The sequence below is a fragment of the Leptosomus discolor genome, chromosome 14, assembly GCF_034619465.1.
Source record: "Leptosomus discolor isolate bLepDis1 chromosome 14, bLepDis1.hap2, whole genome shotgun sequence".
In the NCBI taxonomy this organism is placed as follows: Eukaryota; Metazoa; Chordata; class Aves; order Leptosomiformes; family Leptosomidae; genus Leptosomus; species Leptosomus discolor.
Window position 1 is genome coordinate 5,901,612 of NC_141404.1, and position 24,967 is coordinate 5,926,578.

At 41.2% G+C, this 24,967-nt stretch overlaps 1 protein-coding gene across 1 annotated transcript in view; it reads left to right on the top strand.

Moving 5' to 3' along the window:
• Positions 1 to 24,967, top strand: part of MAD1L1 (mitotic arrest deficient 1 like 1) — a 372,012-nt gene that overhangs the window by 102,183 nt on the left and 244,862 nt on the right. The window contains exon 10 of the mRNA XM_086473014.1: positions 11,058 to 11,202. Coding sequence (XP_086329140.1) covers positions 11,058 to 11,202 — 145 coding nt within the window. The remainder of the gene's footprint in view (positions 1 to 11,057; positions 11,203 to 24,967) is intronic.

Genomic DNA, 24,967 nt, shown 5'->3' on the forward strand with positions numbered 1-24,967 from the left:
ATGCTGTCCCTTCCTGGGAACGACACAACACTTGGTATTGCTTTGCACTGCGGGAAGCAGTGGTTGCAAATGGCACTGGTATCCCACAAAGCAGCTCTGTAATTGTGCGTTGATTTTGTTACGGAGAGACTCCCACAAAGTGAAAAAAGGCCGCGCTTCTTCCACATCCCAGGACAGCTTCTTCCACATCCCAGGACAGAGAGAGATGAAGAGTTTTGAATCAACCAGTGTGTTCAAAAGCGTCTCATAGTCAATTCCACAGGAAACTGAGGCAGATCAGCCCAAAGGGAGCTTTCATGCAACCTAAATTACTGGCTGTTGTGCGACTTTAGTGGTGCTGACATTTGGCTTGAAAAGAAGGAGGTGAGTTCTGCGCCACTCCAGATACAGACATGGTGCTCTGGTTGTAGAGTGGTAGGAGCCGTTACAAATCCTGCAGTTGAGATAGTCACTGGTTGTACAAGGGCTCCTACTATGTTTTAATCCAGTGTAAAACTGCTGGGTTAAAAGCACCACAGAAACAATCTGAATGCTTGTGTGAAGAATTATAGTGCTGCACTGCTGAGGGCAGAAACTCTTCACACCGTACCTGTTGAATCCACACTGGTCTGTCCCTTCCCTCCAACATTCCAGTGCTGGTCTGTGGAGCTGGTTGAATGTGTGATCTGTGATACCAGCTGGCTGGAAACAAATTACATTAAACAGAGCTGTTCTTTTATGAGTGAAACGAAATGACTTGGTTGCCACATCTTTGAATTCATTTCCCTATCGCAGCTTCACCCCAAAATAAAGCATCTGACCTGTCTGTTCATCTAGTGATTTGGAAACCTGAAACCGCCAAGTAAAGGCTATTTATGTGTCCAGCTGACTGGTCTCTGTGTAAAGTGTTCATTACAAAAAGATTGCAGAGCACGTAGTATTGTTTTATTAAACTTTTAAAAATGTTGATGCAGAAGAATTGATGTAATGGAGCTATAAATGTAGTTGTTCTGGCAGTTCTCCTTCCACAGTGACAGCTTTATTCCTCTTGCCTTATACTGGTTTAAGGGTTCTTTGAGCCAATTTAGGGGATGGAAATTAAAGGAAAGGAGATCTCTGTGCCCTGCATGTGAGTCCTAATAGTGTCAACAGTCCAGTGGAAGATGCAAATAGTGCTGTGGGTTTCTGAGTGATAACGGGGAAAACAAACATCCACAGAATGTTTTAGGAATAAGGTCAGCAGGACTTCCTTACTAAGTCCAATCTGGCCATATCCCACTTGGAAGCACTGTCTGAGAAAGCAGTTTGCCTCTTCTCAGCTGCTCGGATACACTGGCTGAGCAGAGTTAGAGTGTGCAGTTGTACAAGTATTTCTTGGGCTTATGGAGAGTGGGGCTGCAGAGCCACTGCAAAAGGAACGGCAGATATTCACGGTGTGACAGTCTAGCTGGGGAAGAACCCATTCTCTTTAGTCTCATTTTCTGACACCAGATGGCTGGAGACCAGCTCTACTCTGCTTTGTGGGCCTATGCTTATATACATGCTCAAAATGGATGTACATGAGAAAAGTAATTTAACTGGGATGAACCTTATCTCACACTGGATGTTTTGAGGACAGTTTCAGCTAACTCTACTGTTTTTCCTTATTCTTGTTCTTAGATATATATGCTTTTATGGCTTTTTCCATTTTAAAGTAGTATTTGTACCGTATGGAAAATAGATACCTGGAAGGCAACATCAGGGTTGCAAGGTAAAGCTCTTGGAGAGTAGGAAATGCCAGAATTAGTCACCTGACACCTCCTTAGTCTAGTTCTCTCTATCATGCAGGATTCCTGTTTCACTTGGCAGAGGTGGTGGATAATGTGGACTTAATAAGCAGCTATTCCTGTTTTTCTACAGGAAATCATTTGCTAGTTATTTCCTATACTAGCCCTGTTATACCAGATGAAATCTGAGGAGGTAGTGTAGCCTTATTTTGAGGATGCCATTCTGCAATATTTAGAACTTGTTCTTTCAAAACACAGCATTATCCAAGGCTTCATACGTTATGAGTAGCTGCTATTGATTTCAGCAGTAGTGTCAGCACCCGAGCTCCACACGAAGGACTACCTAATGACTGAGGACCTTTGAAAAGTTCATGGTATCAGCTAGGAGCTCTGGCATAGGCAAGAATTGGAACCAGGGTTTTTTTGGAGGCTTTCAGTTGCCTTAATGTGAGACCATTCTCTTTAAGCAATTTCTGTGCTTCATTAATCTTCCAAATTCTGTAGCAAATGAGGCAGAGATCCTGCAGAAAACAGATGCAGTTAGCAGCAAATCCCCATTTGTTGTTATAGCATGGTAGAAAAGATCATACATTACCATGTCTGATTCAAAGACATTACCAGTGCCCAAAGACATGGTGGCGCTTGGATAATTCATGATTACAGATCAGGTTACTTGGTCATGGCATTTTTAAGACCTTTGCAGTCCTAATATGCTTCCATATTTTGGATTTAACAATTAGCAGGTCTGTTACAATGCTGTGCTTAGTATGGCTTGGATCATGGTAGACTGCTTTGACGTAAGCTGAGTCAAAGCAGGTGGGAGGCCGATAAGAAATGAAGTTAAATTGGTGCTTGTGAGAAAGAACAGCCAAGAACAGCAGTCTGTTGGAGTGCTTATCATAGATAGCTAAGTGACTTTTCAGCCATTCCTTTACTTTTATCTGCACCAGTGTCCCATGGGTAAGTGCTAGGGGGTAGTATTTAATTGTTTGGGTTTATTTGTTGTCAACAAGTATCTGTTATGAATTATCTTCTGAGTCCCCAGTGAAAACCTAGACAGGTTTTCATCACATCACCTGGAGGGCTTTTCACTGACAAAAGCCTGATACTGAAATGCTGAGCCGTAGCTTTGAATTTTAGTGAGAATTATGGTGGGGGGTCCATCACTGAATTGTTCTGACAGAAATATTTTAGACAATCGTGTTTTTGTAAATTCATTCAGGTAGTCTTAGATTCACATATTAAAAAAAAAAAAAGGGACTGAACAGTAATACACAATACTCATTTCAATACTCATTTCACTACTCATTTCACTGTGGAGTACAGTAATGCACATTGGAAATGAGGTCTCTTTGGAAAAGGTCATTTGAAATGGATCCACAGAACCTTCTCGAAGCTGTAATGAGTCACGAGTCTGTGAGGGCTCACTTGTTATATTGCAATGGAGGGTTTAATGTTTTGTTTTTCTCGTCTAGACACTTTGACTCTCTTTATTTTATTAAGATAAGCTATTATCTAACTGTCAAGAGCCTAGAATTTCAGCAGATTTATTTGCTGACAAGTTGGTTCAGCGCAGCCATTCTCCTACTCACTTCTTTCCCTACTTGAAGCAAATTTTCCTTTTTTCACTCCTCTTTATCAGTCCTTTATCCTTTACAGCTCCTCAGCTCTCATGCTGCCTATTCCCAGATGACTTTTCTGCTCTCATGATAAGTGTTGGCTTGAATGTGTAACAGAAGTTGGAAATATTCTTGCGATGTCATGTCACCAGTTCTCTGTGCGGTGTTGCTATGCTTCATGCCACTGTTGGAGAGCTGGGCCTGTGACTTGACAGCTTGCTGGGAGGGATAATACTTACCAAATTTAGAGCATTTACAGGAGATTTTTTACAACGGACGTAATATGGGATTGAGTTGAGAAAACTATGCAATGCCTTCACCTCACTTTCCACTTTTGACTGTGCAACAAATTAAAATCCTTGATGTGTATTTGGGGGTGAGTGGGCTTGGTGGGAAAGGACGGAGGTAGAGGTTTAATCTTTATAGTGAGGGAGAAGCAGAAAAAGACTAGTCCAAAAAAAGTGAGAAGTTTTGACTTTCTTCATCATATTTAGGCATGGCTGTGAGTTCATCCAGCCCACAAGTGTGATTATAGATTGGTAACTGATGGGGCCAACTGCATTATTCATTATGGTTCAGATTGAAATGAAATCATGGAGGGCAATTTTCTGTCTCACACTTCAAGGTCAGATGAGGGTATTTATTATTCCCTCTGTTTATCTGTGAATGCAAATTGAATTTAGTGATTCAAATTGATGAAATGTTAGAAATATAAAACTCATCAGAGCCGACACGAAGCGAAATTACTGGGTAGAGCTGGCCAGTGACTTCACCATCCCATGTACAGGCCTCTGCTTTGATTAGTAATTATTTCAATCTTTGAGTTTTCTCATTCCTAGTTTTGTTTCAGTTGTTGTCATTTTTGTTTTCAAAGAAAAAAGTGTAATAACACTTTGAGGCATTTAGAATTTGAATTAGACGATGTAAATAAAGCCAGCTGCAGAGAGGATGCTTGGATCCTGGCTGGAGAAAAGGTTTTCTTTCAAAATTCTTGCTTGGGGTTGTTTTTTTGGGCTTTTTTGTTTGCTTTTTTGTTTTCCTCCCTCCTATGACAGTTCCCCTTCTCCAGTATTTTGCTTCCTTGCATGAATGTTCAAAGCTGGTGGGGAGTGTGATGGGGAAGGGAGCAGCCGTTTGCCATCTTTTGGTGCTGAAGCTCCATGCATTTCCTTACTGCCATATCACCCGCAGGCTGACCTTCCTCACCAGCCAGTGTTGTCAGGAGAGCAAAATCTAGGGCCTGCAAAGGGAACCAAATGAGCCTGGCTGTCTTAGTGAAATAATCGGAGCGGGGATATTCTCTTCCCAACTCGCCGTAATGTATTTTGAACAGTTTAGTGAACATCTTGGCTCGGATTGATGTATCAGTTGGTGGTCGGAAGGCATTGCAGTAGTGTGCGTCCTGTTCTCTGCAGTGTTGGAAAGACACTTTTAACTTGTACAGGGGGGGATTATTCTTATCTCAGAGTGGGAGTGGAAAATCCTTATCAGTGAATGCTCTTTAAAAATAGGCAGTCCTCTGTAATTGCCAAATGCCACATATAAAATTATGATACAGAGACGGATGATACAAGCTGTGCAGGCTGTATGCTGCATTAATAATCATAGAGGACTGTTGTTTTTAACTCCTGCTTTTTAATTACTTGCATTTTATTAAGAACGTTTAGTATTTGCTTCTCTACCAAGCACTGCAAAGGGAATCAGTTTGCTAAGGATGCACGTGTGTCTGACTTGTTGATTAAGAACAACAGCCATGAGCATTTGGACATATCAAAAGCTCTTAATAAATTTGTCTACATAAGGTATTATGAATTACTTTGTGTGTTCAACCATCAGCTTGATTTCTCCTGCAGCCAGTTTTACTGAAGACGGCAGCATTTTCAAGTTAGTAAGCATACAACAAGCAATGTGGGTTCAGTGGTTTTTAAATGCCAGTAAAAGTTTTATTCATCAAATAAATGCCTTTAATAGAAGCTTTGGTCTTATGAATGCTTCAGGTTTGGAGGCTTAGAAGAAGGACGTTTATGCCTGTACTTATCTCACCCTTGAAATAGTTTACATTCCAGAATTCAGTGATGGATGTATTTGACAAACTATTCATGTTTCGACTTAAAACCAAAACAAACCACAGAAGTCGTTCATTTATTAATGAAGACATCGCTTTCATTTTCATCATGATGGCGGATGTGGAAAGCCTATTTATCTGCGTAATAGTAACTCAAGTGGCTGATTAAATACCCGTTCAGGTAGAGTCACACTGGCCTTTGTGTTTTGTCAGTGTTCCTGGTTTTGGTTCCTTCGGGTTGTTGCCATCAGCAAAGCCGTGTGTTTTGTGGCAGGTGTGTTGACCCCATAATGAAAGGAAGCAGAAGGTGCCTGATGTGAATTTCTTTTAGTAAATCCCAACTCCTGCCAGTCAATTATGGCTATGGTACTGGGGCTGGGACATAAAATTTGTGTTATTTCTGTTCTGTAACTGTTCACTTTGAAGGAACTGCATTTCTGAGCCTGATATTTATGGTGCTGGTTAGGGAGTAGAATTAAATATTGTCTCAACGATAACACATATTGTCAGTGTACCAGGAAAGCTCCAAACATCTGTCTGCTTCTTACCCGCTTCATCTGTCCACACTAGCAAAATAATTCTCTTTATGTTGTTGTTCCCTGATTATAAATTCAGTACAGTTCAAGTCTTCCTTGTACGCAGAGCAGCAACGTGATGTATGATTGTATGTATCATTTTTGAATGATTTGTGATTTATGGAAGCCTGGTAATGGTGAGTTATACAAAAGGTCTTTGAGAAAATACAAAGCGTGAACCAAGAGAAAGTTTGCAGATGTTTGCTGAAGACTTGGGGGAAATACATAGCAAGAAGAAAGCTTCCCTTCCTACTGACTCTCTGAGACTGTTCCCTGTTGTGTTTTCTGTAGCAGTATTTCATGTGGGTCTCTACAAGGCAGAGTTAAAGCCTGAAATAAAATGTAGCCCGTGTGATAACTTCCACTAAAGATGTTAATATTTTGTATCGTTGCTCCTTCTCAATGTAGTGAGAAGGAATTGGCCTCCACAATTCCTCTTGTGTGTGTCGCAGCAGCAGCGCAGTGTTTGAGAGCAGGGGTGGATGCTGCTGCTTCAGTATATTCCCAGTTCTATCCATGCAGAAGAAAGGAAGCAGAAAAAGATGCCAAACAACCTTATTTTAATAAAAGTTAGCCCCCAAACCTTTGACTTTTGAGCTGAAATAATTCTAGCACTAAAATAATCTCCTCCTTCCTGATGTTTGTTTTTCTAGTGTACCTGCCTTAAATTGATTCGTTTAGGCAGCTCCATTCCGCAGCAGTGTTCTCACAGCTCCCATCCATCCTTTCAGCAGCATTTTATAATTTTTTTCCTTTTTAACATAAGATGGAAGTTTTTCTTTTTTGCCAAGCCTCACCTTTCCTTTCCTGTGTCCTGTCCCTTTTTAAGTCAGACTATTTTTGTCATCATTTTCTCTCTTCTGTTTTTCCTTTTTAATTCCCATCCCAGATGGGGCTGGTTCCTGCCGAGGCAGGTTAGGCAGAGGCTGAGCGGGGAAGAAGTCTGTGCCAGAAACTGGAGGTTGAAAGGAGCCTTGAGGGAAGGCACGGGCAGGGATGTTCTGGTGCTATCTGCTGGACAATATGAAGACATGCTGGAGTTACCCATTGATACTTGTGCCTTCCTGCTGGTTTGTAAAACCTGGGGGAGAAGAACTGGAATGAAAAACAACGTGTTAGTTCAAGCTCTCTGTTTATCAGTTTCCAGTGTCATTTATGTCTTTGTGTGTACTGTCTATGAATGTGCAGGTATGTTGAGAAGGCTGCAAGTTGTCAAGCCTCAGTATGCTTTTCTTCGTCCAAATGTCTTGCTACAAAACAATTTCCCTTGCTCCTTTTTTGCCTCATTAGCTTGTGTGCTAACCTTTTTATTTTGGACTCTGTCACGAAAATGTTGATAGTTGCAGCGTGTTTCTTTTTTCTGTTACGTATGTGCAATAGCACTGTCATCGTGTTTTCACTCTGTGCATCTTCAGTGTTCTTCCCATCCACATTCTCTGGTTTTCGGTGCTTTCTCTTTGATGTGATCCTTGTTTCTGGCAGTTGGCCCTGGTATGTGCAAGTGTCTCATCTTTTCCAGAGTTGCAATGTGACCCAGGCAGTGTTGCTCTTCTAATTGTCTCTGTGCCGCTGCGGACCTTTTGTTTTCCTCTCAGGTTGACATACAGACTGGTTCTGGCATCCTGTTTGCTTTTCCTGTTGTTTTTTAAGTATCTCTGAGGTGGTAACTCGGCTGCGGAAAGGACAGAATGATTAAAGTAATGTTTTACGGATCATTGGAGGGGGGAAGCTGTCAGCTGCTTTGTAATTTTTTGAAGGAGATTAATAAAATGTATCTTAGAGCTTCAGTATTCGCTCTCTGCCATCATTGTTCTCAGTCTTTCAAAGAACATTCTGGAAGATGAAGTTTTATCATTAAGATTACATTAAAGTGGATTACAGAAGGGAAGAGCAAAATATGAAGCATCTCAACAGCTCAGAACAGAAAGATGTCGGCATCTCATTCACTGGGATGTGGATCAGGGAACATTAATAGGCTGATAAACAGAAATGACTTATTCTCTTTAAGGCTTAAAAGGTTTACTTTGAACTTAGAAAGATTTTTAAAAATGCCAGTTCTCCAAGCTTATGTCGAACGGAGAACTTTGGGCCTATTTTTTTTTAATACTCATTTTGAGGGAGCAATTACTTTTGAAAAGCCATAGGTGTCAGCAGTGTGGAAGAAGGGTGCCCATGTCTAACTTCAATGGCATTTGCTGCTGGGCACCTACTTTCAAATCCTGTTTTGTGTCAATAAGGAATTTAACTTTCTTTTTGGATTTTTTCTTATAGAGATGGTTTATGTTGTATTTGGTGCAGTTTCTGGAAGAATTATCAATCTGGCCTGAGAGAGGAAGAAAGCATCTCAATAATTTGCTTTGGCACGGTGTGGAGAGTTGTAAGGAAGTTGAATTTCACGCTTCCTATATCAAGGAAACCTATAGTAACAGAGTCAGTTCAGAGAGTTTGAGTATTGTCTCTGCCTTCATAGACATCTCTGGCATTTAAATTTTATGAACATTAACATCACATTTGATCTGAAGCTGAAACAGAAACAGATCGTTTCCAAACACCATGCAATGGCTGAGGAGATTGCCCGTTTGCGTGCCTTTGCTTAACTTTTCCTGTGTTTTAAAACAATAATTTTCCAACCTAGTTAGTGGTGTGTATGTGGCTGAATGTCTGTGCTCTCCATGAGATGTGAATCTCAAATAGTTTTCATTATTTCAAGAAGGAGACCTAGCACATATCTCATCTTTCTTTGTGAATGTCAGCTCAATCATAAACTGTCAGTCCACTCAGCATTTATAGACATAGGTCACAATATTGGGAGATTAGGAAAAAAAAGGTTTCTCCATTATCCTCTCAAAATGTTTTGCAATAATCAAATGCGAGATTCTGGCTGTTTTAATCTTATATTTGCGGTTTTTCTTCTGTTCTGACTCTAGTCAGGACTAAGTTTCTTTGAGAGAAAATAATATTTGCAGTAAGGTTTCTACAGTGCAATTTAATTTGTAACACAGTTGATAAGGTTTTTTGTATTTACCCTATGCATAAAAAAAAAGAATATTGTTGAACAAACTCTGATGAATCTTAAAACAGTAGCTGAGGCTACCTGGTCTCACCCACCTGTTCTGCCCTGTATTGAAGGCTGACCTGTTGCAAACTTGGTAGGCTGGCACGTATGCATGGGCGTAAAGTCTGTCTTGACACAAGTTTAGCAAAGTCTCTTAGTACAAGCTCTGTGCAAAGGGGGATAAGTGTTTTGAGCCCAGGATTTTGAGAGGCATGATGTGATGAATCTTCCTTTTACATTTTAAGATGTTCCCCAGGTTGTGTCCGTCTACTGGAAATTACTGTCAGCCTAAGTTGCCCCGAAGGTGTGTTTAAGGTGTAGGATGCTGTATTGCGAACTGAGCAGCTGAGGTGTGAGGGTGTTTGAGTTTGCTAGTGTATCTGTAAAGTATCCACAAGACTGAATTTGAGATGTTTGCAGAGGTTGGGATGGGGAAGGGAGCATCCAGTGCAAGGTTGGTGCCGCTTCATGTTCCGTCACCATAGATGCTACTTTTGGGCACAGGTTCACTTTTCAACTAAGAAATTAAAACAGAACCAAGGAAGTAGTGGTGCCCTGGTAATGAAATTATCCATTTGAAAATGCAGATTTGAAGCCCTTTTGATGAACTTTCCCACCTGAATACAACAATGAAGAGACTATTTCACAGTCTGTGATTATTAAATTGGTTTGTGAATGGTTCCAAATTGAACTGGAGCTTTAAACAGGCTTCTAATTCATCTGCTCTTTTAAAATGCATATTTTTCTTCAAGGAGGAGGATTTTGAGGTAGGGAGGCAGCTGCTTGGGGATTTTAGTGAGTTCCTACATGAATTTCCCAAGAAGTGGGTATTTGGTGACCTGGCAGTGCAGGATGTATTTGATTTACACTGAGTATCTTTTAAGGCAGTGTTTCCTTTCAGATCTGTTTAAACAGTACCTTAACAATAGTGCTATTTTATTTAAAAGAATTTTTATTTGTTTTCTTTTAATTATAATGATAAAGAGCACCCCTCTGAAGCACTCATAAATTTTCCAGTGTTGTTTTTAGCATCAGAGAAACAAAGATCTTCTGTCCTAGAGTAAGCTAGAGAAGTTGGTTTTGATCTTTCTAGCTTGCTTGAGGGTTTTTGACTTGTGTGCAATACTTTTTTTCATGTCCTGCTCACTCTTTAAATACTTGAAGTTAGTGCAGTCTTAGACAAACTTGTCATACTTAAATTATAAACCGACCCTTAACGATCCCAAGAATTATTTCACTCTTGTTTTGTTATTGATCAAGTACTTTGTCAGCATACTTGATCTGTGATGAGCTGCTTGATGTGTGCCTTGGAACAGCTGTCCATTAGTGACCCATCTGAAGGGCATGTGTGAAGAACATCTCCAGGAATACATGGATAATTGTGCATCACCACATCATGCTGCACAGAGAGCTGAGAAGAGGGACCAAGCTATTCTGGCTTAATTGACAGTCATGTCCACATTGCAAAAGAAGTGCTAATCACCTGGCCTCAGAAGACATTTCTCTTCCAATATAGGTTGCTGGCAAGAACAATGTGCAGGTGGTGGCTATAATTACTTGCTGAGCATTATCTATCTGTCCAAGCAGATCATATTAAGCCTCAGTTTTACTTCTACTTCATTTTAAAAAGATGAAAAGACACAGTAGAACCTAAGTTTGTGTGTTTGTGGAAAATGAGGCATCTTCTTAAAGTCAAGCTGGTTGATTTTGAAGTAGATGTACAATTATTTAAATGCTTTGTATATGTGAGGTTCCAGTAATTGTCTTGTGCTGAACAAGAAGGCTGTCACTGAGATGGTTCTTCTCTCATGTCTTTTTCTGAGAGCAGCTGATAATGAGAATGCAACTAGTCCGTTTCCAGTAGTGCAGCTGTAAGATGAACTGGCACCAGCCCCAGTGTCCTGGTGTCATGGTGATGCTTCTCCTCTCAGGCTTTTCTGATCTGTCTGACTAAGAGGCAGTGGTCAAGATGTCACACATCTGTATTATCTTTCTTAGTGCCCGAATACTCGAGAAGGCCCGGCAGCAGCTACAGGAAGAAATACTACGGATTCAGAGCCAGCTCTTGGATGAGAAGAAGAAGCGTGAGCAGCACGAAGCACTGGTCAGACGGCTGCAGAAACGTGTACTGCTACTCACCAAGGTGAGTTTCTAGCTAATGTTTGGAAAAGCCCATGTCCTTATTTCCTTCCTCCAGGTGCAGTCCTTGCTATTTCTTCTTTGTTCACCTCTGTAACCGGCCCTACAAAGTTGCTATAGGGTCTTTGCATAGTGGGTGTTATAAGAGACTTGAAACTTGCCTTTAGGATTGCGTTAGAATAAAAGTACTGGTACATCCAAAGGCTTTGCTGGTGTTCCCCCCATCTGGGCTCATGCTGTGTTGGCAGTACATGACTTTGTCTCAGGCTTGGCATTTGTGTGAGTGCAGAGAATTGAATCATGTTGTCGCTACAGTGTTTTGAGCCACTGAGGGGAATTTAAAACGGCTTTGGTTGCATTGCCTACTTTCCTAGAGGGAACGGAACGGCAGCACCTTGTCAACTCTTCCTGTGGAAAAACAATTTGCAGAGAGTAAGAGATTTGCCTTCCTCTTATGCTGAAAGTCTGTTCGAACGTAATGGCAGGCAGTAGACCAGTAAATTGAAAATACATTTTAAGATTCTTTCTATAGGATATATCAAAGAAGTCTGCATTATCCTATATCAGGTATGCTCTCGTGATGAAATTCTATACAATAATTTTGAAGTCTGTAGAGCATTGAAAACTTTATATTAAATTCTGAGAGTGTCCTTTCCCCAAAGGGAATAATAATTCTCTATAGTCAGAGTGATAGTTACTTCACTTTCCAAGAATACTCCTCACGAAACTTCAGACATCTGAGCAGTCTCTCTGATGTTATAAAGCTGCTCACGTAAGTTAGCTTATGTGTGTGCATAAGGTCAGACTCAAGTAGTTCAAGCGAGTGAGAGGGAGCCAGACACGTCACTGTGTACGGGGAGGAAAGATGCTGGTATGGGAGTGACTGAGCAAGAGGGAAGAGAGCTGTTCTGTTGCTTGTGCTTTAAGCTTTAATTGTCAGTGTCAACTAAAGCATTTTGATCAATTTTATTTGTGCTGCGCCCAATTCTGTGTAATTCCGTGTCATTGTTGAGCCAAAGAAGCTGTGATATATGGTGTGGTAAACAGGGCTTCTTGAAGCGTGAAGTAACTGATTTACAAGAGGATGTTCTACCAGATCTTCTGGCTGCAGAATTCGATGCCATGGAGAGTCGCATACATGAGAAGAGAAAAATGACAGCAGTTCTTTCTGCTTCACGCTGAGGTAGGCACTGCAACCAGGGTGGATGGACCAAACTCTCTCCATGGAAACAGAAAGCCATCTCCTCTTAGTCTTTCTAATACCCTCAGCAGCAGACAGCCCTCCATAGTGTTCCAGTTTGGTACTGGCATGGCTGGATAGGGCACAGGTGGATGCTGAACCTGATAAAAATCCTTAAATGCTTCCTTTACAGGGTTGTCTCAGCTGTCTAGCATTGTGCTGGGCTGCTCAGCCCTGAAGGAAGTTCTCAGATGGTTTCTGAAATACTCCCTTTGTTAATTTATTTCCAGTCCTCAGCAGGAATATGTTTTGTCATAGAACACAAAATATCATTACTTTTCTTTAAGTACTGGACAAAGAGACAACAGTACTTTGTCATGTAATGGATTGTACCCTAATTTATATAGAAAGACAGAGCCTTTGCTTTGTTTGCTATCCTCCCCCTGAAGAGGAGTAGAGGAAAAGTTGGAAATGCCCATCATCAGACCACAGCAAATAAACTTGTGTTTTGACAGTGGAAGTTTTCAGTGTGCTCAATGATTCCTCAACTGACCTGTTTTAGAGGAATAAAGACATTGCTGTTCTCTGAAAATTTATATTCCATCCAGAGAATGCTCGGGGTCCTTTGTTGAAGAAGGTGCATTGTGGTACTTGGGCAATCTGTCCTTCGCACTGTTTCTCCCACTGGTTGCTCTTCTCATGCAAAATCAGAAGAAGGAATTTCATTTAATTAAAAAAGTATGATATTGTGATCTAAAATGAGATTGAGCAAATATATTGCCTGTTAAAAATAATTATTTTACATTGAAAGCATATCACCTAGAATGGTATTTAATCATCTAATTAGTGGCATCAGTAGTACAGTGTGCTTCTATGTAATTTGAGAATGGAAAAGATGAGCTCTCTCTATTGAATCTTTGTCTTGTTAAATAGGACTGTGAAAATCTAATTTGGGGGAGACCATTATATATATGATTGAATTGCTATTGCTTTTGATAGTGTGATTTTTGCATTTTTGTTTCTTTGACCCTCTAGTAGGGCAGCAAATCTGTTCCTGTATGCTGAGCAAATAAGGATTGAAAGGCATCAGACATGTTTAACAGCGCAAGTTTAATGCAGTAACAGCTCTCCTTTCTTTGGGCTCAGATTGTAACCTGGAAGTATCAGGCTTTGCATATGGTTTAAAAGTTCAGTAGAAAATGATAAGCTGTTCTTTGTTTGATAACAGCAGTACCTAATATTTTAGTAGTAAACATACTCTCTTCAGGAGGCATTCTTGTTTTGCCAATCCGATTCGTTCTCAGCTTACTTGTACTGAATTTTTTTCCTCAAGATTCAAGGAATACTTTTTGGCTTTCACAGATGGCCTGTATCACTTGTTAGTCTTGTTCATCTTCTACTTGCCAGAGTCTCTGTCTTTCTTGGTTGCTCTCATATTTCCATTTCAGTGCATTTAACTTCTCCCTCCATTGCTTTCTTCCTCACCTCATATGCTTCTTTTGGGCTTCCTTGACCTTACTTGGGCATTTCTAGTTGGTTTACTGTTTGGAATTGGCACAATTATCAGTCTAGGAGAGTTTGGTGAGTCACTACAACTCTCTCTTCCCTGGCAGACTCGAAGAACAGCAATCACCAGTCTTTGATATACTAGTGCAGTGGTCCAGCCCAATCAATTCCACCTCGGACAACGGACTGGTGTAGGAGCTATGTCCTGGTTATTCCTGTTGACAAACTGCTGTTTAGAACATGTTAGGTGATTAATTTCTCCCATATGTCCTTCTAAATCAGGGCAGTACTTAAGTCTTCTGATCTATGTGTTTTCAGTGAAATGTAAGACTAGATTTGGACACCTTAGAGGTTTCCAGACATTGATGGCTTGAAGGTATCTCCTGGAGTGTCACTCTGTTCACTTGAGGTGATGAAAAAGAAATCCATGTTTAAAGGGGTGTATTCACTCGCTGTCTTAGAAATCCACTTGGCTGTCATTTGTGCTGTCTTTTTGCTTTGGTTTTGCTCAGAGTTTTAGGGAAATCTTTAATCTTTGCTTTATTACCGGATAGTTCCAATACAGCAGTAGTGGGAGACATCTGAAATGCTGGGAAAAGACCTAGTCCACCTCTGCCCTTTTTCCTTTTTCATTTACTGTTGTATTGGTTTTGAATGCCATGTTTACCCACACAGTTTTGCATTTGACTTTTGTGTTGTCCTGAAGCTTGTGAGTATTTCTGGGAGCTTCGCACACAACTCCTGGTCTTTGTTTATGAAGTGAGCTTATTACAACCAGTCAGTTGTGCTACTGAATGGCTAAAATTTGAATTTCTTAGGAAATTTTTATGACACACAGGTCTCCCATGAAAAATACTTTTTTGAAAATCCTTATTTGAGTGTAAGCAGCTGATTGAGTCAGTATTTAATGGAAGGAAAGCCCTGGTCTATTTGTTTCATGAGGGCAGCTTTCAGGAGGCACTAAAGGATCTTCTGCAGCAGAAGTGAGGATGGAGAAGAGCAAGAAAGGCACACTGAAGCGTCCCCAAAGCCTTCTGATGTGGAGGGCCAAAAGTTGGCTTGCATGGATCTTTTTAGGGTTGTCACCTCCTCCTCTCCTTGTGTAATTTTTACCTGGTCGCTTTCAGCCCTTAGCTACATTTGTTATTTAGCTGGTGTTAGGGTTCGGATCTGCCAGCCTCTTCTCCTGCCCTGTGCAGTTCAGTGGCTCCTTGAAACAGTTATTTCTTCCATGCACAGAGCTGGTGGACATAACTGCACAAAGCTGCAGAGCTGGACCAGCCTATAGCACGTGTACTGGATTTGACCAAATGCCCTTTTTTTTTTTTGCAGCTGGTGCATGATCCTTCACAGGAAGCTTTTGCCTATTTGCATACACAAGAACTCAAAATGTGAAGTGCAATTTCATTTACTTCTTGTAACTTATCCCAAATGAATCCAATTTGCTTCTCAAATTGTAGACTTTGTGAATGTATACTGTCCTAATTGCATCCCTTGCTCTCGTATAAGGCATAACGCAGCAAATGAATTGATCTGATTGTACTGGATGTTGTTGTTTTGCTGTGTTTATTTCCCGTCTGTGCATTTGTCTGCCTTTGGGTACTCTGCTGCCCCGAGAAGAGGTTGAAAAATTCCATTTTGTTTTCTGAGCGTTCAACCAAATCATGGGAATCTGATAGGAAATCTGTTTCTATTGAGACATAATTTAGGCTATCACCATAAAAGTTGGAGATTAAACAAGTATTGATTAACCAACTCCAGCTGACTGTTCATACCACATGTTCCTGGAGATATCTTCGCAAGAGTCAGCGCAAAGTATGTAAGTGACTCCCAGAGCCGAGAATGGCAGAGATGCATCAGAAGTGGGACTAGGTAATTAAACTGTTCATTAAGCATGGCAGATGCAGAGTTCATGACTTGATTTGCCATCTGCTTTGTTTTGTAATCAGTAAAGATTTAAAATAATGCTGATGGTTTCTCTGTCATATTGGGTCCTGCATTATGTTTTTTTCTTAGGAGACAGATGATTTTAAAGTACAAGGAAGGATCTTAAAGTTCGGGCATTCAGCAAGGTGAATTAACCCTTTTTCTGGGATACCTAAAAATTTAACTTGAAATATTGCACTCACTGTTGCACTCGGTAGCAATACAACCAGCCAGTCTGGCAAACAGATGCCTTGCAACAGACCTTCTTTTGGGTGTCATACCCTGGGCTCTGCGTCCGGGCAGCACGGACAGCTCGGGGCAGCGCTGAGCTGCTCCTCTGTGTTACGGACAGTATCGCATGCTTTTCCCTGGCTGTTATGATGCGCTGCTTCTTCCTTTATTCGGTCTGCTTCATGACTCCACGTACCTCATTTAAGCAGCGCCATTGCTCATGCATCACCAGCTGTGCCGCCACTCTACGCGCGGTTGTTATCTGCTGTCAGCCTGACCCTTGCCAACCCTTTCCCTCTGCTCACCGTGTCTCGCCTTCCTAGATTTTTATAAACCCATGGAAGTTATTTTTCTTTTTATGCCTGCAAATAAATACATTTTAAAGCTATTCTACTGCTCCCTCTCCTGTGATTCAGCAAGGCAAGTTTTGTCGGGTGCGGTGCTTAGTTGGATTATCCTGCATGCTTGAGAACAGGGGAGACAAGGCCGTCGGTGTTGGAAAGAGACTCAACAACCTTTTAGATTGAGCACAATTCCCTTTAATTTAAACTTTATTATATTAATCGGTTAAATAATTTCAGAGAAAAGGTGATTGGTAGTTCTGGGAGGAGGGTTTGATAGCAGGGGAAGAGAGAAGATCATTAATGGCTGTGGACAGGGAGAAAAAGGTAATTGCTGCCTGTGGAGTACAGGGGGTTTGAACAAGTCTCTGCTGAATTGTAGTTTTTAGTATCCAGTAATATAATGAATTTTAATTCCTGGACTCCACTTGTAGGGTGCCTTTTTTAAAGGATGACGATTAACAGGTCAGAGATGAAAACTCTCTCCCCTCACCCCCGGTTAGCTGGTGTTATACTGATCCCCAGTTCAGTTTGGTGCAGGGCGGTTCTTGCGCTTCTTGTTTGTGGTTTACACAGGAACGTCTGGGTTACTGGATGACGTGTGCTAGGTTTTGTAAGGAGGAAGTGGGATTTGGGGGTTTGATGAATGCTGCTGTAGATATTTTCAGTTGGGCTTGAGGAAGTACCACATTTTGTGTTTGCTTTTATTGGTCTCTGACAGCCTTGTGTCTCGTGAGGTGGAGGTGCTTCAGGGAAAGAGAGTTCTGGGAGGATTTCTTTTAATACTAGGGTTTTTTTTTCCCCTTTATAACCCACATTTGTGATGATTTTTTTTTTTTTGAGTAACTTCTTCCAGTTACTTACCGTCTCGTGTTTCGGTCCCAATCCACCTAGTCACCTTCTGGAGCTTGGGCAGCTGCCTCCCAAATGTAGCAGCATTGGAGGTAATTTGCTGTACCACTCTTTGCCTGCAATGGATGCTCTACAAGGATATTCCTCAAATATTTATTCTGACAACACTTTTCATGTCTTTTGTTTTTTTAAAATGTCCGTCACTTGTCTACTTCACCTTTCTTAATCATCTTGCTCTCTGCATTGTAAGGACCTTTAAATCATGTTCTCACCTTCCATATGTAACAGCTTTCTAGGACCTATTGACCTGATTTTGAATATCTAGGTCTCAGAGTTGAGAGTGATTTTTCTCCTTTGTCTGTACCACCTAATTTGTCTGTTTCTGGGTTTTATTTAGCTTGTAACGGAATGATCTGACTCTAGTTTTCATAGAAGTTGCTACAGAAAATGCAGAAGAACAAATACAAATTTTATCAGCCTCACCATAGTCTTGACTGCAAGTCACTCAGCTCTGCAACTGTAGAAACCTAGCAGTGTTGGCATCACCCTGCCTTTCTCATGAACCAGTCATAACATTTAATGAAATGTTTTCATCTGCAGTGCCTGCACTGCGCTTTCCATACCATGCTCATCAGAATCCCACAATACTCTAACGGCGATTTTTGCAGAGATTTGTACAATGACAGACTAACTTTATGCTGATTTATACTTGATGCTTCCTTATATTCATTACAAGATCTTATTTGCATGCTTGACATTTAAAAATATTGTGCTTGGAATGTGTTATTTATTTTGAGACCTTTATGAAGCAACCTCAGTCTAAGAGTTTAATTGTTACTGATAGCTAAGAGTATAATTACCTCAGTAAAATATCATGACTATATTAAGCAAATGGAAATTGTCTTCCAGAATAAAGTGAATACAGGGCATTTTCCTCTGAAACAGGCTGTTCCACGAGGCCTGCTAATATAATTTACTAACACAATTGCAGAATTTCTTTATAAAGAATAAATAAGGAGAGCTGAAATTGATGTGCTTGGAGATGAGGCTGGCTGTATTAGTTCCGAAGCAGTGCACGAAGACCATCTGAAAGGAGGAAGTGTCTTTAGACCAGAAAACATTATTGGTTCTCAAGTGAGATTTACAGGTTTCCAAAAGACAGGAGAATGCGTGTTTTCGGGCGTGGGCTCCCAGACAGGTGCATGCTTGTCTTTTGCTTGGTTTTCTTTGTTTGACATTAGCTTTCTTATTTTGCCTGATTTGGTCATAGGTTTACTACTCCCTTTTTTTTACTCAACAAAGAAAGTAGCAGAGTTGTTGAGTTCTCATTTCCTTATCCTGCTCCAAAATGACTTTTCAAAGCCTAAGAGTTCCTTTACTTTCTGACTTGTCAGTCTGCATCTGCTGAAGGGATCTTGGGATCTGAGATGACTGAGCTTGTTCACTGGCTGTGGGCGCTGCAGATGTTTGGGAACGTGGTCTGCCCTTGCCTTCTTGCTTTCCATTGGATCCTATCTAGTGAGATCTCTTGATCTGATGTTGCCCTAATTCTTCATAGCTAGTGGATAAATTTGCCTTTTCGCTGACTTTGGATATTCTACTTCTTTGTGTGCCTGCATAGACACCTAGAGGAATTTGTCCCACAGTGGCATGAAGGTGATACGCTTTGTTAGAGTAGAGCTTAGTCACCTGAGGGCTTTCAACATGGAAATGGTGAACATAAGCTTCAAATGACCAGCCTGGAGGCAGAAGATGAATTGACTCGTGGGCCTTGCTTCCCTTTCCCTTTTAGAAGCATGAAAGAGCTCACAAAAATTATCTTAGCAATTTTTTGGGAATCAGTTCTGTGTAATTCTTTCTCTTGCCTTTTTATGCATCTGGTAAACCTTGTAATAATAAAAATACGGAGTTCATGACTATCTTTATATGTGATGCTTTTGAGGTGGAGGCACAAGGACAGCCTCTGTATTCTTACTGATGTTATGTCTGACATAATTTCTATTTATGCAAGGTGTTTAGAGGGTTTTTAAAAATTTTATAACAATTCAGAATACGCAGCAAAGTTAAAAGTTATATGTTATTTTATGAGGTATTTTTGAAGGGCTATAGAAATATGATCTTTTTTTCCCAGAATACTGACGGGATCTGCTTTGTTCTATCACCACTAGATATTAGTGTTCAATGCTAAGAGGTTAGATTATGAAAATTAGAAATATACCCATAAAAGAATTTATTTGACCTTCACTTCTCATATTTCTCTGAGAGAAAGGGCTGTAGGACTTCTAAAGGTAAAATACTCAATAAAAAGAAATTAGGTTAATCCAATGTTATGGCTGAGAATTTAAACTCACCCAGGTCAGGTAATTCAAAGTTATAGTTCCCTTGATGCGTGTGCTGTAACACTTATTCCTTAGCTCCTCAGCCCTGAATTATGAAGGATGGTCGAGCGGATATGGCAGAGAAGCAAGTGGGAAGATGGATGGGTGGAATGAGGGAGTTATTGTTAAGGGAAGTTGGGCAGAACAAACCTCACTTCTGTGCCTCGCAAGCAAGGGAAGGGCGAACAGCAAGAGGTGGCCGAGTGAGGTAGCTAGGCATGGGCTTGGGCAGCATCCAAGGACAGGGGAGGGGACTGAGGATTTCTGAACAGCAAGCTCTAAAATACTAGCTGGGATAAGCTGCACAAAAAAGGTTTTTTGCATTTCTTTGTTCCTCAAATACTTAGGGTTTGACGGCATTAATATCTGTGCCTCTTAGAGTGGTGGTATTGCCACGAGAACTGCAGCTTTGAATCTCTGACTTCTCTCTGTTTTAATTCTCAGCCATAAAACTGGATTAACTGGGTTTGCTTCAAGTTGAATCGCAGTGGGTTTTTTAAAGGATAGGAGAGAGAGATAATTAAGTAATTGCACAGTAGCTTATTTCAACATGTGATGTGAGCCTCTGGTAAGAACAGCTGCACTACTCAGACACCAGTCACTCAGAGCATCCTTTCAAATGAAGACCCAAAAATCTTTATAAAACTGAAGGACTGTCTGGAGAATTAAGGGGTTTTGGATTGCTCCTGGCACAGTATCATGCAGTACTAACTATTTTGTTCAATGCATGTTCACAACATCTCAGGTCAAGCATTGCTTAAATTGATGAATATATTAGAAGTCAAATGAGTTTGTTCAAAGCATTGTGGAAATGGTCTTTGACCCATGATTTGTTGCATTGAGGAGAGATGAACTGTTGCCTATTTTATGAGCATATTTGCTTAGGTAGTATTTCAGAGACAACAACATTATTTGATAGAAAACAGCAAATTTGAGGAATTGGTCTGGTTTCAGTTAATGAATTCTGACTGATGTCATGAGATGATTATATTACAAGTTTCTCAATAAACGTGACATCTGCTGGTGTTTTTTTAGTGTTGTGTGGGACATCTGGACCAGGAGCTGTGAAGAACTGCTAACCATAAATTTTCCTGTTCAGGTGGAAGCAATTTGGGACAGTGGGAGAACTGAGGCTTAATTTTCTCTGTGTAAGAATCCAGAGCCTCAGGATTTCCCCAGAAATACCTCTACCTTTTTTGAATTCGGGAATTTGGAGAGGGATTAATAGGTAAACAAAGTGTGAGCATGAGACAGGTAAAGATAAGTTTTTTACATCAAGATGGTGTTTAACTTTCTTGCTGTCAGGAGGAGGAGAACTATTTTTGAGATTCTTAGGATTTGTAGAGGTTCTATGCAGGAAGATCCTACAACCCTATGGGACGTCCAAGCTGCTTTTTAAGTGTAGGGGAGCAGAGCCAGAGCAATGTTTAAATATGTCCGTCTGTAGTTGTGTCTACATCTCTTTATATTCCTTGGGTAGTGAAGAAAAAAGATTGTCCAAGGATTCCAGCAAATGTGTGCCTCTGCTTGCCACTGTGTTGGGTCCGTAGGAAGCGAAAGGTGCTTACTCCAGTGCCGTACCGTCCCAGGTACTTGCTCCTGTACGCTGAACCAAGGGAATAGGAGACTACACCCTACTTGCTCTTCTAGTCACTATTATTTTGGGCGCCACAAGACTGTGTGTAAGTAATTGAGACAAAGTGGTTGAAGTGAAAGTAATTGAAGGGGGGAGGGTTTTTAAAGTGATCACTTTTCTGCAAGTGTTTGAGGTTTATGCTGATCTCATGCCTAGGAGCTGCAAACACCTGGAGAGCCGGGTTTGACATCAATGGCAAATATTTTTCACAGAAAAATTTGCATTCAGCTAATTTGGTGTGACAGCCCATGCTGTAACTGCAAGATCTGTTGTCTCGCTGCAGCTGAATACTCTTCCCCCCCCCCGCCCCTTTGCTCCACCCGAGATGTGAGTGCAGCTTCCTCTGTTCAGTTTTCTCCACCCTGCTGATGGCACTCTGAAGCTCACGTTTGCCTGTCCTAAGGGCCTGTAAGGAGCTGTAAAAACTGAATGTAGAATTGGATGGTGGGACTCGGGGCTTACTGCCCTTGTGCACATTTGAAGGAGAGATTCGGACTACAGCAAGCAGCAGGTCCTCGGTAGAGCTTTGGCCTACCTGACTGTACAGCACATAGGTTTGGGTTGAGGTAGATGGGGTCCAGTGTGCCCGAAGCCCCGTGGGCTCAACTTCTGTGGGACAATGCCTCCATGTCCTTCTGTGGGACAGTGCTAAGAACTCATTCTCCATTCAGGGAGAGGAGATTCTCTTATTCCCTTTCTCCCTCTGAGCAGCAGGGGCTTACTTCCATTGGGAGAAGCAGTTGGAAGAGTCCCTGCTCATGCATCCTTTCTTTTGTGCCTCAGATGGGAGACCTCTAGGTTACAGGCAGGTCCAGGACTGACAGCTGGTTGTCACTGCATACATGGATGGGAGAGTAGCTGGGAAAAATAGTTCTGTGCATTAAACATGTGATTAAATGTAAGTATGGATGTGAAGTAACGTTTCTTTCAGTATGTGCACACAGCATAGAGCTGTGTGCTTCTACAGGGCATGTGCAAAATGAATTTGCAAAATGAATGTGCCGTTCTCAAAATTATCTGGTGTCTGAATTAGCAATTTAAGCAGTTGAACTCTTCTCCTCAGTTGCTGTTTTTTCAGGCATGTACATAAGCTGCAGAAATTTTATGTTTTGTGCTTCTAACAGTAGTTCTTCTACGTAAAGAGTATTTTCACTTTCTGGCTTTAAAAAATTAATTTTCTGATGATAACATACTACCTTTGGAGACCAACTTGCCAGGTTGACATTTGTATTATATTAATTACAGAAGAAGAAAAGCTGTGCTTGTTTTGTCATTGGGAAATGCCATTTGCAAAGTTATTGGAAAGCTGACCTTGTCAGAAGTGTTATTGCATTATCCCTTTGTGAGGGCCACCGCAACTGAACGGCAAGAAAAAATTGCAGAAAGAAAAAAAGCAATTTCAGGAAATATAATGAAATCAAAACAAAATGCCTTTTATCCCTCTCCAATGTGAAGATGTTTATTAAGATAGCATATGTAAGATTTGGTGCTGGGGGAAAAAAATGCTTGTGAACCACTCTGGGTTGTTTCTTAAAAATAAAAACCACCATGCGAGAGAATTTTTGACCTTTTGCTTGAAGTGAACATGAACAAGTGGCAATACTTATTCCACCGACATCTTTCCCACTCTTTGTTTTAACCCGCTGTAACCCTGACCATCATCCTTCTCCCCTCTTACCCGTTCTACAAGAGGCTGTGGGGGCTCAGCCTGCGTGGACCAAATCCCCCACGCAGGGCTGGGGTGGGGGTAACCTCTGCCACCGCGGTGCTTGGAGGGTCTCCCTGGAAGCAGTTTCTTTCCTACCTCCAGTTCACTCTGCCAGTCCTTTAAGTAAATCTCAGCTCTGTTGTTTGCTTCTAGCAAAATACCAAGCAGCTCATCTGTTTGGTTTTCTCCTTTCTGTCCCAGTTTAAAGCCACAAAGCTATTAATTCTCTCAGAGCTATTCCTTGTCCTCCCTAAACACCGGGGAACAGCAGCAGCTGGACGTTCCTCCTGCTCTGCCTCAGTGTCCTACCCAGGCACAGCTTTGCTGAGCAGCCCTGGTGGTTGCCTTCTGCAAGAGAGCAGCCTGCTTTCATATGCCTCTGAATAATCCTCTCTGCTCCTGAGCAGAGAAGAACCGCTTAGTTTAGTGGCCATTTCTTCTTTGAACGTGTGAGCTGCAATAAGAGATGTTGAATGTCTGATTCTGCCTGTCCCTGTGCTTTCTCCCTATGGTGTATCTGTCACAGAAGTACAGGCACAGGTAGCTCGGTGAGTTGTTCGTAATCGAGCATGTTCGTCACACTTTAAAGGCTTTAAATAAAAGCTTTTCTTCCAAACTAATTAAAAAAAAACCAACAAGAAAGCTCTTTAACCCGCCCCGTGCTTTTATGCTAGATGACATGTTTCTTATGTAATATCTATGCACATGAATTTGTCATGTGTGGTGTTAACCCGAGGCTATGTTTGTAGCTGTTGCATTCCAATATTGGCTTTTTACTTGTGTAACAGAGAAGAAAAAAGAAAACTGCCAAATCTCCTGAAAGTATCCTAAATAGGATGCTGAACAGCTGTAAATAATAGCCAGGTTTATAGTTTAACTCTCTAGAGGCATATGCAAGCTGAAGGATGTGAAACATATGTTCTAAATCTGATGTTTTCCTTCAGATACACAAATAAACCAGAAATACAGGCAGAAGTAATTAAATGTGCACACCTTCCCTGCCTCACTTTCCTCCCTGCCTGGACGCGGATTGGTGAGTTCTGAGGTTCTGCAGGTCCTTCTGCTGCAGCTGTCGGCCCATCCTCTGTGTCCTGAGTCGCGGTCTCTGTTGGAGTTCACTCCTTAACATTGGGAACAATTTGATCCCTCTAAAGGACCAGCGAAAGTTGACTCCTGAACCTGTCTTCTACCAAAAATGCCCTGACTTTATGAGATCTTTTTGCATTTCACCTAGCTAGGGGGAGTTTGGTTTTTTTTTGTCAGTGTTTATGTACTCACTACTTCTCCTTCTGCAGAGGTAGTTTTTGCCTGATTAGTTTTCCTTCAAGGAGAGGGAGCAGGGATGTGGAATTGTTGGCTCTCATCAGCCAGCAGTTGCACAGGCTTAGTTTTAATGTCAAACTGTTCCACTGAAGGAACTGGATCTCTTAACTGCAGCCAAAACATCAAAGTACACATTTTCAGTTGAATTAGCAATAACAGCGGATAAAGGGCTTATTGCTGACCCCAGCCCGGTAGGCATGGGGTCATGCTTTGTTTGCTTTATGGAGAATTTGCTGTATTTTGGATACTCTTCAGCTGACAGAACCTGCAAACTGTTCCTCCTCTGCTGTGGTTCTGCGCATGGATCATGGTAAAGAAAGGGATGCCCAATGATCTGCATCTGAAGTTTTGATTTGTAATTAGCTTTTCATATGCTAAAAGGAAGGCTAATAAAATTAAATGCAAATGAGAGAGTTCGCATTCTTCATACAAATACAACTTAAGAAAAATGGTGTCTTCTCATTTTGCTGCATTGTTAAGATGTAACAAGCAAGATTGCTGCTCTCCCCAGGGACGGCTTTGGGACTTGCAAGGTTTATTCATCCAGACCAATGAGTTCTTTTTCCTTGCAAATTTTTCCCCAAGAAGTAGTGATAAGAAACTCAGGGGGGGGGGGGGGGGAAGGGAGGACTCTTCTTGTTACGTTGGCTGTCCTTTTTTGTCCTGGGACTTGGTCTGGAGTTGAACG